General features: G+C 31.5%; 2 protein-coding genes across 6 annotated transcripts in view; one reads left to right on the top strand and one right to left on the bottom strand.

Moving 5' to 3' along the window:
* Nucleotides 1–16180, top strand: part of LOC130899488 (putative helicase mov-10-B.1) — a 65971-nt gene that overhangs the window by 5787 nt on the left and 44004 nt on the right. The window lies entirely within an intron of this gene.
* LOC130899487 (protein slit) overlaps nt 1–16180 on the bottom strand; it is a 531917-nt gene that overhangs the window by 501159 nt on the left and 14578 nt on the right. For all 5 annotated transcript variants that reach the window (XM_057809455.1, XM_057809457.1, XM_057809456.1 and 2 more), the window contains exon 2: nt 12273–12578. In XM_057809455.1, coding sequence (XP_057665438.1) covers nt 12273–12475 — 203 coding nt within the window. In that variant the 5' untranslated portion in view covers nt 12476–12578. The remainder of the gene's footprint in view (nt 1–12272; nt 12579–16180) is intronic.

The raw sequence follows: 16180 nt of genomic DNA, 5'->3' as shown, positions 1-16180 counted from the left end.
GAGATTCATTTGATTCATAAATAAAGATCTAGATATAAAATGTTTTAAAAAGGAAAATATTCAGCAATCAGATAATGCAATCATGATAATTAACTATAACTGAATTAACTATAGTAAACATATTTTACAATTAAATCAAATGTATTTAAACTTGTTTCTACTAATATTTTGAGTTTCTCCCAAGTTTCAGCAGTAAAAAATATAACAGTGTTGTTACAAAAGTTCTGAATCTCTTTATACTGTTTATATAAAAGGTAAAGAGGATGGGGTCAATCACCAGGCCCAATAAAGTTGTTTTCTGTCTGGTAAGGAATGAAGGAGTGCCCAGAAGGCTTCCCGGGATCTAAAATTCCCTCAAAAATTCTACGAACTGCGAATGGCTCACAGTGTCAAATGCATTTGCGAGTTCAAGGTAGAGACATAATAAGAGTTTACCCTTTTCAAGCGAGTTATACATTTTCTAACAGCATTTTGATTACTTATTATAATAATAAATTCTTCTCTCGGAGAAGATTGGATATTTTCTTAAGTATTTCATAGAGTACCTTCCCAATAATATTTACAAAGTGACAAAGAAAGAAAATCGGCCTGTAAATTGTCATAGAGTTCTTGTTTTATGCCTTATAGATCGGTTTTGAGGTGGCTATCTTAATTTTTCTTTGTAACAACTCCTAGTTTAAATAAATTATTCATAAAATGTTCCCAAGGACCGATTATATGTTCGCAAATATATTTTGCAGTTTTTACTTCGTCTATACCAGAAGCCTAGTTATTTCCAAGATTTTTTATTATGTTTATAATTTCGATTTTATTTGTGACATTTAAATCAAAATTATGTCTAGAAATTTTTCTGTTTCTTAAAGTGTTTTTCTTTGGTTTTTTAATTTCCTCTGCTAAATTGTTTCCAACATTTGGATAAAATTTATTGGGCTAATTTCATGGGACTATATTGTTTGTGTTAAAGATTATATTAATTTCGAAGTTTTAGCTTTTAGGCAACTAAAGAGGACTGATTAGGAATGGTGCATTTAAATTGCACGAGTAAATCGAATCGGTAACATTTTTTTAATTGGTACAAACTTTTTTAATGTTTGCTTGAGCTCCATATCTCGATTGGCGAAATGTTGAGCTACGGCTTGAATTTTCAATGGTTTTACGTAGACAAAAATTTTCAAAAGTTGCTATTTAATTAACAAATAAATCAAAAAAGAAATTATCGTGAAAAATTAAAATTTGATTTAGTTTTATATGTATAAGTTACGACACTATTTGTAAATTGTATTATTAAAAAACTTTTTGATATCTATGAGAAAATCTGAATGTAATTATCGTATGATCATGAATCCAATTGGTTTTATGAATTGCGGAAAGAACAGTCCTCTTGAAGGTGTGCTTTTAGACTACGTGTGACTCGGTCGATAAGTTAGAATACTAGCCCGAAGCCATCATTCTTCAACCAAATAGTACATAATGATGATTCCTTTTCATACTTATAAGTGTATTGCTATGAAGCGCAGAATCGGATTCATTTTGTAAATTAAATTAAATTAAAATAAAAACAAAATTAATAAATTTATTGATGAAAAAATGGGACAAAATTAAAGAATATACAGAAATACCTCAAAACGAATTTATAAAAGCTGTAGAACTCACACTTATAACAACTTACTTTAAATATGAAAATGAAATATACAAACAAATTGATGGCAGCTTCCATTTCAAGTGTTATGGCACAATTTGTAATGGAAGATCTCGAGGAAACTGTCCTAAGCAAACGTGATATAAATATTCCATTCAACATAAATAAAAAATTCAATTCTTACCATAAAAAAACTTCAATTCACAATCGAAATCGAACAGTATAATGAAATCAAATTTCTTGATGTCACATTACATAAAATTAGCAATAACATAAGAACAGAATGGTATACGATAACAACTTGGTCCACAAGATATTTAAACATCAATTCGTGTTATTCTATGTTACAAAAAAGATCAGTGATAATAAGTTTGCCTGATAGATCAATCAGATTTTAGATACTCAGCTATTCAAAAAGCAAAAACTACAATCAATTAAAAAAAAAACAGGAACGAAACATCAAAACATAAAACATTTTTCCTTACCGTATGTACAAGGACTTTCCCAACAATTATCAAATTATTTTAATAAATATGATATTAGTATAAGTCATAAAGGACAAAATACGTTTTCCAAATATTTCACTGAATTAAAATCTAAAACACCAAAAGACCAAAAGAAGTAATATTATATATCAAGTGCATTGTACTAATTGTAACGCTGTCTACATAGGGCAAACATCTCAATATATAGAAAATAGACTAAAAGGTCATTAATACGATACAAAAATTGCATTAACGAACCATGAAATATCAAAAAAAACATAAATTCAATTATAAAGATTCAAAAGAGAATTTTTAGAAATGTTCACATTCATAGGAACGAATTTTTTATCGATGTTTCAAAAATTATAAAAAAAAGTAATTTTAAAACAGAAGCGACCTGAAATCAAGAACATTTAGAAGCATTAAAATTAATACTTTATAATTAAATGTAAATTAAAATCAAGTTAACGATACTAGACATCTGGTTAGTTAGTTATTATTGTTTTATTTATCTTGACTACCTTATATCCTGAACACTAATATCAAATCAATAAATAATTTTCCCCTTTCAATAATCTTTTTTATTTCAAGTTCCTCCTTGTACAGAATTTTGATAAAGTAAAGTACAAAATTCAAGACACATACAACGTTTATTTTTGGAATAAAATAAAATATAAAAAAACCTGATAGATTTAATCTAAAACCAATGAAAAAATTAGAAGAATGAAAATCTATTTTTTCCACTGTTTCAATAAGACTGATTGTTGATGTCAGTGTTACAAATGCAACATACCAATTATTATGGCTTCTATAATTGAACGAGAAAGGATAGAAATTTTAATTTAACTGCAACAGAAATTGCCTTACATCAACGTGGTAGTCCGTCGATTGTAGTGATGTTTGTAAAAAGAAAAACTGCACTCATACAACGTTCAACATCCAGATAGACGTTTGGAATTTTGTATTCAGACAAAACAAAGTGGGCCCAAAAAAAATTAATGTATGGGTAGGAATCGGTCCTTATGTCTTTCGCAGGAATTTTCGGTTTGAAATAATAGAGAAAACTTGTATTTGGTTCAAAAGAATGTGCACATCCAAATTATGGTCTTATGTTCAAAGATTTATGGATAACCATTATGAGAGGAGGTACATTGGAAGACGTGGATCAATAGAATGGCCACCTGATCTTACCCTCCTTGATATTTTTCTGTGCGGACATTTAATAAGTTAATAAGTTAACCTATCAGAAAAATTGGAAGATTTGTTGGATATGATGTAAATAAGGCCTAGCATCGTCTTGGCTTGGACAATTCCTGTAGACCGTTTAATTAACTTGAAAGTTAACACTAAAATTAAGTTTATTTCGATCTCAAACTAATTTTTTAATGCAGGAAAACAACAATAATGTCAGAAAACTTTATCTTATTTTAAGTGTTAGTATGAATTTTGGCCATTACTTTATCATAATCCTATAATTTCATAGGTTTGTCATTCTGTTTTAATAACTGCCTATTATTCTCATATTTTCAGTTCTAAATGTTGTAATTTTCATATCGAGTTTGTCTCCTAAAACTTAAAATAAATGTTTTGCATTATCCCGAATTGTTCATTCCTTAATGCGCAATCTTAATTCAGAGACAAAATGGAATTAGACGGGATGTATCATAAACTTTATTTTAGTAATAACTTTTGAATTAACTAAATTATTAAAACAAATCTATTTCTTACAAAAACTGAATTTTCGATTGAACCATTTGTTCCCCAAAATATAATTTCTAATATTTTTTTTCTGTTATTGAACCTCAATCTATTGGTTTCATAACCTGACTGTTCATATATTTACCCCAAAATCGACCCTCATTAAGATTACGAATTCAATGTAGGAGGTGGTTGATTTATGAATGGCAATACCCTAGAGTATCTTTTATCTATCAGTCCGATCCTGGGAGAAAGAACGTTATTGTTATTACAGTGGCATCCTAGACAAAAACGGAAATCGTGCATCTCTTGAGACGACCATTGATTATTTTTATTGACTCAAATTATCGCTATTATTTATGTAATGTTTTGATGAGAAAACGAATGTAACAGAATTTTAGACATTTTATATAACTAACTATAAACTAAAGAAGTGCGATAATTACATAAAACTTCCGAGGTTCTAATAGACACATTATTATTATTGTCAAAAAGTGGGGTCTCTTCTCACTAAGCGTTTTTCTTTACATGTTTTTTGGTTTTGTAAATTGTCTTCATTCGCTCATGGTCTAAAGAACGTCATTTTTCTATTTATTCAAACAAATTTATGAATTGAATTAATCTCACTAAGCCACGCCACTGCTTATTGCAGACTCTCTAGCAGGAATATTTCAAAAAAATTGTGTACATACGCCTTCCAACAGCTTCGGCCAATGGAAATGCATTTATGTTTACGATTCAATGTTTTCATTGGTGGAGGTGATGAGTCCACGTGAACTGACGGTTTGTGAGGTGTTTACCGAATGTTATACAGGGAGTAAACATATTGGAAGAACTATTCCTACGAAATGGAATAGAAATGGTCCCCAAAAATGAATATAAAATTTGTCCTAAGCGTCCCAAAGTACAAGTTGTAATGCAAACCTTTATCTGTTCGATAAAGAAGATGGGCGTCAACTCAAAATTTGCGTTTTCTTCGTTTTTTTGTTAGAAATTTTCTCGTAAAAGTGGCAATGCCGCTGTAAAACGCTTCATGGGAACGGACCCATAGATCAACCTTCATAATGTAGTAGATTGTGGTTGGATAGACACTAAACCTTTCTAATAACTTTACTTCTTGTGTCAAATTTACATTTCTATTTCGAAATCATATACTTAAGGAAGCCCCTGTGTATCAGGAAGCTTTTCGTAGATAAATTCAGAAGTCGATAAGGTAAGAAAATAAAAACTCAACGTTCCCGCGGGGAGTGGAATGAAATAGGAGTTTCGATCGCGACAGACCTAGTGCACAATTTTAAATAAATATTTTAGATAGTTTATGTGTCATACAAAACTTAAGAAAAAGTTAACTTGTGTTGATTTTTTGCGACATCAAATTCATTTAAGAACTACTGAAAATTCATTTTATAATATTCTATAATATCAAAAATGATCATTTGAAATTTCGTATTTAACAAAAATCAACTGTAATCATTTTTTAAATCAAATGTTTCTGATACGAATATCAGAAAATTAATGTATGATACTTTTCAAACAACAATAACCAAGTAAACTCAAAACATCTAAATCGATAATGAGTCTTGTCAGATTAGGTGGGAAACAACGTTTCGGACAAGAACGAGCGGTCGAATCTATCGACAGGCAAGTTAATTAAACTGGTCCTTAATTATCGAATTTGGTTTACATTCGAAGGTGTTGTCGCATTTAATAGCTTTCGTCTAATCAGATCGTGCTCGTTCGAAAACTTGAAACATTAATCGTCAACTCCCTTTTAGTAAAATCTTCCATTTGATTCTCGTGTCGATTTCGTCATTAATCATGATAAACTACAAGTCAAATACACCTGGTAATTGTTTTTTGAATTATTTCAGAAATATTATACAATTATTACAGCTTTCTTTCTTACCCATAATTTATAGCAAAGCAATGAACTTCAAGTATATCTCGCTGAGCAATTTCCAACTTTTAGAATAATTTAAATAAGTTACGAGACATCATAAAACTTTTCGAGGTTTATGCCTTTCATGCACACCATTAATATCTTGGACAGTAACATTATGCAGAAGAAAATATGGGACAGTCGTAACAAGAAAAATTTATAGGGAAGCAAACCTTTATAATTTATTGGAAAAAGTTTTACGAATGTATTAAAATTGCAATAAAAAAATCATAATTTTGATGTTTTAAACATAAAAGAATAGATGAGAATATCGAGAGAGATTATAAAATTCGTAGATAGAAACCAAATTTTCAATTAATAATCATCACTTCCTAAAAAAGAAATCTGGGAAGAATTTAAGGCAAAAAAAACCTTCTAAAACAGCTAGTAGAACCAAAAATAAATAATTTCTAGAAGATATTTGCAGTATTATCGAGTGACAACAAGAATTCAATAAAAAAAACAACCGCAATAGGAAAGTGGATAGAAGAATATCATTCAACTTGTTAAAACATCAAAAACGTTGTTAGTTCTGTAATTCTAGACGGAGATAAAAACGGCTCGAAACGGTTCCCAAAATCAGAGCCTGAAAGTTGTAAGTAAAACCCTAGTACATCATTAAATGGCTACTCTGCCGGTGCGAAACGTTTGCGTATGAAAATGTCAGCCGGTTTTCCACGTTGTAAGACCTGAGAGAAAAATCGTTTCCACGTATAATTGTTTAGAAATGGTCTCAAATAACAACGGTAAAGCAGTGGCAGAGGTTTAATCGTACAAAAAACCCTTGGCAGAGGCGATTGAAAAGTGTCGGAAAACCCCCCCGAAAAATCGATACGGTTCCCGCGCCCAACTTTTTTCCCAACATTCTTTAGCTCTTAACTAAGAACTGTGCATGATAGCAATAGTTTCGAATGGCAATAAACCCTCGGCAGAGATTATTTTGTCGGAAAATATTAACAAATACACGATTGTTTGTTAAGTTTGCAAGTTGAGGCTAATTTTATGTATGTCATTACAATTATTTTCAAATTCTACTCCAATTTAAAAAAAAATACCACGTTACGGTTCAAACTCGCTGAGAAACTCGAATTTTTTTGACCATATACAATTTTGAAAAAAATGCGAATCATTCCAAATTGCGTTTTCCGATCTGACTGACAAATCGATGGATAGACCAAAGGTTTTTTATGTACTGGAAGACTTTGTATGTCGAATGTAATCGCAAAAGAAAGGTTCGAGAAATTTGACTCGACAAGCATTGATTCTACAATGTTACCGCCATGTCAAAGAGAACTGTACTAACTTACTCTTTACGGTCTCATTTCATGGGTAATGCCTATCTCAAAATTCCGAACGAAACAATTACACCGGAACAATGGGGTTGGAAGAAAGAAAACTCCACCTTTGTGACAAAGTGTCCGAACCGTCTGAAACTCTTGATACTGGTAAAGGAGACGATACTGATAGGATAGAGGATACCAGGGAAATTAACGAACTTGATTAATTTTTCGCAGAATACTGATGATGATGTTAGCGATTATGATGATGATGATGATGATGATGAGACAGAGACGGATGACGACGATGTGTAATTTCAAAAATCTCGTATTAGTGCATATTAACCTTTATAACTATTGTTTTTTATTAGCAAATAATCAAAATTCATTTCCCTCTCCTCCTGATTATATTACATTCTATTTTAGTACCGATACTGCAACCATTATTAAAAAATAAATTTTGGGCATAGAATCTCAATAATGCACATCACAAAATAATATATAATTGGGAAAGAAGTTGGGCGCGGGAACCGCATCGATTTTTCGGGAGGATTGACGCCCACGCGGTGGCTATCACCAACTTATAGCCCTCTCCATACCCGATGAATATCCCGTCTGCTATAATCATCATATTCTCTGCACAGAAAGAAAATCTACTCGAATATCTAGTTGATTGAAGCTTGTTGTCGCTGGGGAAGACATAAACCGTCTTCCGGCCTTTAGAAATACCTGCACATGACTTTCAGGTTATACGTAATGCGGCTCGATTCTTTCATCAGTATATGGAAGAAATGCTTCGAGGCCTGGATTTCGTTTTCGTTCATCTCGATGAAAATGAAGCACAACATCGAGACAATTATGTTACCTTTTCGCCAACTTGATCCTAAAACTCGCACCCAAAACTGATTAAGTCACACAACTTTTATCTTACGAAACTTTTGCCTTTAAAATAGACTTCCATGACAATCCTAGCAATAAAATGTGAAGCATGCAATGGAATGAGAAGACAGCAACACATAGTATCTAACCTTTACTCATGGGCAGTTTGGGAACATGAAAATAATGATGTGGATTCGGATTCTAAAAACAGTTCCTTATCAAACTAAAGCAGACAACACAACAATTTCTTGTAATCTACGCCACTGTTTACTTGTCTTAAGTATCGTAACAGCAACAATTTCAAAATGATCGTGTTGGTTTATTGAAACGCACCCTATACATAATAACCACACCTTGCCAACAACATTAGCTCAAAAGGTGCTTGGACCAAATGAAGTAGTTTAATATCCATATTCCGTATAAATGAGTACAATATTATGAATGTTCCAACAGACAGTTGTATGTAATGTTTATGCGAGTTGGTTCTAAGAAAGAGCGGTGCCTTTGCGATCTGTAATATTTGTTAGAGGAAGTTATTACAGATAATCTTAGTGCCAAGATTAGGTAGTAGACTGATATGTAACATAAATCAAGATGTGTGATGTTTAACGTTGGCGGTAGCTCATCAAGGCGTTATTATATTCCCAGTAACGTATTTAGAAGAAAAACTACGTGTATCGAATTCCAATAGATTTTACAAAAATCCTCATGCGACCTCATTGAAAGGACAATAAAATCAACGGGGGTCTTTCTCTAAATGTAGACGACGTGCCGAACTTCATTTTATACGAAATACGTTGGATTCTTTTTAAACTTTCTAATTCCTTTGTAAATGTGAACCAGACGTGTTTCATAATATGATTCGCTTATTTTTATAATACCTTTTTCGTTCAAAAAGTTTTAGTATAATTCGGAAAGAATTTCCGCACATATTCTTGTTCGTTGTTATTGAAGCTAGTTCATATCTAACTTTGAAGTTATCTTGAATTATTTTAACGTAGATATTTACAACCCATCAGCGCTTTTAAAATAGTGAAAAAAGAATAATTATTACTCGAAATTAAACTAAATTGCACGTCAACAAACGAAGGACAAAAGAGCTACTTTTTTCACAGTAACACGTCTGTTTCACTTTAAAGCCTCGTTTATAAAATTTAAAATATCGTTTAGCACTAACAGCGCCTCATTAGAGTAATTATTTAAAACATCCTGTTAAACCAATATTGGTTAACATCCGAGTCTGATCCATTATATAAATAATAAATATAATATATACTGTAAGCTGTTATAAGATTAGAAAAGACAGAGCCGAACTTTGATACAATTTTCATTTTAAGTTCATGCTAAGGATAAAAATATAAGGAACTGACAGAGAAAAAATATGTGAGCAAGAAGTTAATAAAATAACTCGTTTTGAATAAAAGCACGGAAATGGAAATCAAAACGAAAACTAAATTCAAAAAAGGAGTTTTTACTATAAATTCAAATGTGTAGGAGTGGAATATTGATGATATTTTTTTATAAGACTTAGAATATGATCCCAATTTGTATTAACCGATTATGTGATCCGATTTTATATGAAATGATTGATTATAAATCGGATATATATAAAAGGAATGAACCTAATCTACTTGAATCGATCAAATATGAATCGATTCTATGTAAACACAATCTGTATGAATCGAATCCAATTTGAACGGAACCCATATGACTCGAATCTATAGGAATCAAATCTACATGAAAAAAATTTATATAAAATGAAATTATATCTGTATTTACCGAATCTATATGAAATCAATTCATGTGGCCGCATTTAATATGGATGAATCCAATATACATCATATATATATGAGTGAATGAACCGAATCTACTTGAATCGATCATATATGAATCGATTCTATGTGAACACAATCCGTATGAATCGAATCCAATTTGAACGGAACCCATACGGATCGAATCTATGTAAATCTAATCTGCATGAAACAAATTTATATAAAATGAAACTATATCTGTATTTACCGAATCTATATGAAATCAATTCATGAATTTATATGAAAGAATTCAATACAAATCGGATTTTTATGAAAGAATGAACCGAATCTACTTGAATCGATCAAATATGAATCGATTCTATGTGAACACAATCTGTATGAATCGAATCCAATTTGAACGGAACCCATATGACTCGAATCTATAGGAATCAAATCTACATGAAAAAAATTTATATAAAATGAAATTATATCTGTATTTACCGAATCTATGTGAAATCATAAACTGAAATTATATCTGTATTAACCGAATCTATATGAAATCAATTCATGTGACCCGATTTTATATGAATGAATTCAATATAAATCGGATATATATGAAAGGAATGACCCGAATCTACATCAATCGATTCCATCATAATCTTTATGAATCGAATCCAATTTGAACCGGACCCATATGAATCGAATCTATGTGAATCAAATCTACATGAAACAAATTTATGTAAATTGAAACTGTATCTGTATTTACCGAATCTTTATGAAATCAATTCATGTGGTCGCATTTAATATGGATGAATCCAATATACATCATATATATATATGAGTGAATGAACCGAATCTACTTGAATCGATCATATATGAATCGATTCTATGTGAACACAATCCGTATGAATCGAATCCAATTTGAACGGAACCCATACGGATCGAATCTATGTAAATCTAATCTGCATGAAACAAATTTATATAAAATGAAACTATATCTGTAGTTACCGAATCTATATGAAATCAATTCATGAATTTATATGAAAGAATTCAATACAAATCGGATTTTTATGAAAGAATGAACTGAATCTATTTGAATGGATCATATATGAATCGAACCCATATGAATCGAATTTTATATGCATGGATTCTATATAAATCTGATTTATATGGAAGGAATGAATCGAATATAAAAGAATCGATTCTATATGAATCCGATTTACATGAATCGAATATATATGAAAGAAATAAACTGTACTGTTGTTTAAAATATCTCAATTATTTTTCTTACACTTATCGGCAAATAGAGCAAGAATTGAACCAAAAAACACATTGAAAGTCGGTTCTTTATTTTATTCCACAATTACTTATTTGTATATCGACTTCTATATTAAATCGACTGACTTAAATGTTTGCGTAACCAAAATAACTGTATTTTCAAAAACTGTATTCACAACTACTATTCTTACTCCAAAGTTTCAAGTTCTGATCTGATATCCGGTACGTAATGTACGAGAACTTGATTTTCTTGAAAATTTACTCGTAAATATTTGAGTTCTAGTTAGAGACAATAACGAGGTAGTGGATGTTTTAGCGTTTTCAGTCGGAAGATAATTTTACTGAATAGGCAAGTAAAGGAACAAGACAGGCATCTTTTGAAAACTATTTGTCTTTACTCTAATTAGAAAAAAAATTTTTTTGAAAGACTTTTCTAAAAAAAAACGAACCGGGTAATAAATATAACAATGTAAACTGATATTTGGTGTTTATTTATTCAATATTGTTTAATAATGAAGTAATGTGCACGTTCTTACAATGAACATGCAGGAAACAGTTTGCTAAACGTGTTGCCAAATTTAGGGAAATTTCTTAATTTACTAAAATTTATTCTTTGAGCTCATAAAAATAAAAAGGAATATTTGTCATGAATTATCTGACTTATACTTCAGATCCGTAATTGTAAAGAGTGATTAATACTGCAGAGCGATTTTATAGGCCAAAATGAACGTTTACTCTATATCAAAAAGTTGTATTTTTATTACCGAAAAAAAGCGAATATTTTAAGTTTATAAACAGAAAATAATCCGAGGGGACTAAATCTGACGAATAGTTTACATCAGGTAGCGATTAAAACTTCATTTTATTAATTTTGGCCATTGAAATAGCGAATGGGTGAGCTGGTGCATTGCCTTGATGAAACAATACTTTCTTCTTAGCCAAATGTGGCCAATTTTACTTGATTTCTTCGCTCAAATGTTGCAATAAGTTAGCCTAATATTAGCCGTTGATAGTTTTTCCTTTGGCGCAAAAAATCATCTTTATTTCTGTGAATCATTGCCAAACACTCGATGGAAATGTCTTCATCAAGTTTATAATATTAGTGATAAGAGATTGTACATTACTTTTCAAGATTATTGTTCAATTTTTACTAAAATAATTTTAAAAACTATATCTTCTTAGGTTTTTATGAGGTGAAAATAAGAATATAAGAAGACATCGAGTTCTACCACACTCATACTTGGTCTAAAGGAGTGTTGGATCATTCCAATAGGGACATTATAATAAATAAATAAGATTGAACACATCTAAAAAAGAATTACTTACAGTCTTTCAGTGTCCAAAGGGATATTCCTGGGAACAGCGTTGAGTCCTCTTCTAGAGCAGTCGACGGTGGTGCCAGCGCACGAACACATACGAGGGCATCTCGGTCCTCCGAACGATAAATGCGCCATCTCATCGGCAACAGTGATAACAATAATCGCCAAAAGTAGGCACACTATGAACGGCACTGGCGTGGGCGCCCGCATTGTGGTGTTTTTTCTTTAATAAAATATACTCTTCCTGTTCTTTGTTATTTTATTATTTCAAGACGTATTCGAATAAGTTTCAAGAATAGTATTCACTTTATATCTGTAACAATAAAACGTATTTCAGTCTCTATTATTAAAAACAATGAACGCATGTGTAATCATAATTTACGGCCAGAAAACAATGAAAAAACTGAGCGAAGAGAATAGATGGTCAGTGTTTTTTTTTTGTTCGAACATCGGGAAACTGGGAACATATATTGTTTAAAAATTTATCTCGCGAATTATTCCCTGAATATTTCAGAACCTTTACGTTCTTAGTTACAACCCTTTGAATATTTAATCGCCGTTTAACACTTGGAAAACAACGGGGTCAGGTGGTTTTCAATTATTCACATTTCGCAGATTTTTCCAAACAGAAAGGTCGAAACGAATTCAAGAAAACTCGATGAAAAAAAGGGCAAGCACTCGAATCTAAAGAATACTGTTGAAAGTGTTTGGATTAACAGGAATAAATTCAGGTTAATGCCGAGAAAAACCTTTCTAACAATGTCTGATCTGCGAAAAATCCCACAAAACCGGAGATGATTTTGTACTTCAGCTTAACCAAAATTTGAAAATGTTGGTCAACGTAAACAATTACTTGCTATAGTCTATTTTTATGTCATGCAAACGTTAGTACGGTCATTTCAAATATTATTACAGCTTATACAAGTTTTTGGTCTTTTATAACCAAGCTTTATAACCAAGCCAACATTTTTTCCAATAAGTACCTATTTGCCCGTCTTTGCAACAAATTTCACCAAACGAAACTATGTTTACCGAACTTCAACAACAATTTCCGAATTCGGCGTTACCAAATCGGCATCCTTCTCGATCTCCGAACTGCTATTAAAGAATTGTTCATCAATTTGGGCATCAATTTGAATACTTGAACACTTTTTCGAATCCCTTTGGTAATTTTTTTAAATAAAATCATTTTGACGCAGCATTTTTTTCTCTTTCTTGATGATGTTAAGGAATGATTAAACTGAGATTTTATTATAAACATCCTGGATAGTATGTCAACAACAATGCTTTATCTTTACTCATATCAAAAAATGCATTTTGCACTTTTGAATTAAATTTTGTATCAATATGCTGACAAAACTAAAATCGCATGAAATTGAATAGTCATTTTATGTTGATAAAATTTAATCGAATACAGTTGTTAGATTAACAATAATTAGTGAAACAATATGGTTAAAAATTATTTTTAAATTGTTTTTATAAACGAAATGTATTACTAATTGTTGTGTTTAAATTTTTTTATTGACAAGGAAACTAACATTTTGACCGTATGAGATAAAATATGGAAATAGTAATTTTTTTCAAGGATAAAGTGAGGAAGCTAATTTATAGGTGCTAAGGTGGTGCTCAATTCATTATCCTTTTACAGAACATTGGCAATGATATTTTTTCCGATTGTTCAAGGTTGCTACTCAAGTTTTGAGATATGGCAACACTGATATGAATATGTCAAATCAGACATTGCCATTATTAAGTTTGACATTTTTAATGGTGAACGTACTCAGATCATGTTGTCATACGAGTGCTATTTGAGTACTTTATAGATACTCGAAACATTCATTTGGTCAAAAAAATTAATCAAATCGCGAATATTTTCTATTTTCTTTCGACGTGGATTAAATCAACAGCAGTATAGCGTTCAACGCGCTTCATCTTTTGGTGATAAAGCACCATCTCAACCCAACATGTTTCGCTGGTTTTACGAATTCAATCGTGGTCGCACTTCGCTGCAGGATGAATTTCGAAAGGGTCGACCCTCATTGGCTGTTCTACCAAAAATCATTGATACTGTGCGTAAACTGATATTGCATATGACATACTGTGAAATTGAGTCAGACTTGGGCATCAGTTCCACTCGCATACATTTAATATTGCATGAACATGTTGTCGAAAAGATTTGTTCGTGTTGGATATCGCAGAATTTGACAAAAAAGTTCTGAACTGTAGACCAGTATTTGTTTGCCAGAAGAAAAAATCAGGAAAACCAATCGCAGAAGACGAATCATTCCTCACCGCGATAATCTCACACATCAGTTCAAACCAAAACGTTTTTGGAGAAAGTGAAAACATCGAATTGATGGGTCATCCACCGTACAGTCTTTGTTTGCCACCCAACTGCCGAGGTCAACGTTTTTCTACACCTGAAGAAGCGATTGATGCGTTCAAATCATATGTTTTGGAGGAAAAAAGTGTATAGATCTTGATGGAAAATATTTTGAAAAAACATCTAATTAAAACTATTTGTTTTTAATTATCTATTTCAAAATTTAAGCAGCAACCTTTGTAAGCTACGACTCAAAACTTATTAGTTTTGAATTAATATAGCTATCTCTATAATATTTACTCCAATAAATGGAGAGGGATGTTTCAGTCGATCTATTCAACTTCAATGTAAACAAGAAATGAACTGGAGGACGAAATAAGGCTTCAATGAGACAAAATTGTTAAAAGTACTACTCTAAAATTTCAAATTAAAAAGACTGAACATTTTTTTAAAACAGTTCAAGTTTTGTTATTATCTTATTATTGAGTTTTGACCAAGATTTTTTTCCATGTTATAATGATCGTGTAAAATCAAATTTACTGTTTGCGAATATACAAAGAGTTACCTGTATCTTGGATCTTATTCTGTTATCTCACTTTTCCAATGCTTTCAACTGCCACTGAAGAACAGGGCCTACCAGCGCATACCACATCGCCAAGCAATATGCGTCCTCTTTTAAATACAGTGGGTAGAGAACGACTTTCATCACCAAATGCGCGTTCAAGTCTGTAGTTTTATCAGGTCTAACTCCTCTAGGCTCGTGGCATTTCAAAATATACAAAGTGGCCCTTGTTACATCGCCAAGAGGGTCACAGTAGCCGTGGAAATGTTGCGCTTAAAATACTCCTTGATTGTAACTCTTATAATATGGAGCAATCGCCTAGTAGAAAAAACTTGTGTATTTACTTCGCAGGTATCATGACAAAGTAGCATTTGAAGTTATCTTAGATTTCACTATATTACACGTTGTTGTAGAAAGACATACAAACGGTCAGGATGGTCGAAAGCGGATTCTGGAATAGACGAATTACAAACTCTAGATCCTTGTGGCAAAACGTCTTTTCTAGAACTTGCTCGGGTATACCGATGCCTCCAAAACCTCCAACAAATATTAGATTTCCTTGTTGAATAGGAATTAAATATTACAATCTGTTCAAGATCATACAAAACGAACTGAGAAGAAATCACCCAAATCTATAAAAACCTTCGAAATCCTCATTTCAATGTAATGATCCTCAATTTAATGAGATCTATTATTGGCAATTCTTCTTAATATATAATTCAATTTTATGTTATATAAGTAGATGAATTTTTAATAGAATTATTGTATGATGATTTATTGTGTCAATTTAACAATAGTTTGAATGGAAACTGTCAATAAAAACGACAGACCCTTGTCGTATGTGCATACATAATTGAATAAGAACGTTTTACTCAAAATACAATCATTCCATATGCTTTCATTCTATAACCCTCCTCTCTACTGTAACGCAATGAAACTCTGAAAGCAAACAAATTTCGAAATTCACCCCCGAAGGCTCCTCTTCTCCTTATTGTGTACGCCAGAAGGACCTTAAAAGAAATTATATAAA

This window comes from Diorhabda carinulata, chromosome 11 (assembly GCF_026250575.1).
Source record: "Diorhabda carinulata isolate Delta chromosome 11, icDioCari1.1, whole genome shotgun sequence".
Lineage (NCBI taxonomy): Eukaryota > Metazoa > Arthropoda > Insecta > Coleoptera > Chrysomelidae > Diorhabda > Diorhabda carinulata.
This window is presented reverse-complemented; position numbering and strand designations above follow the sequence as displayed.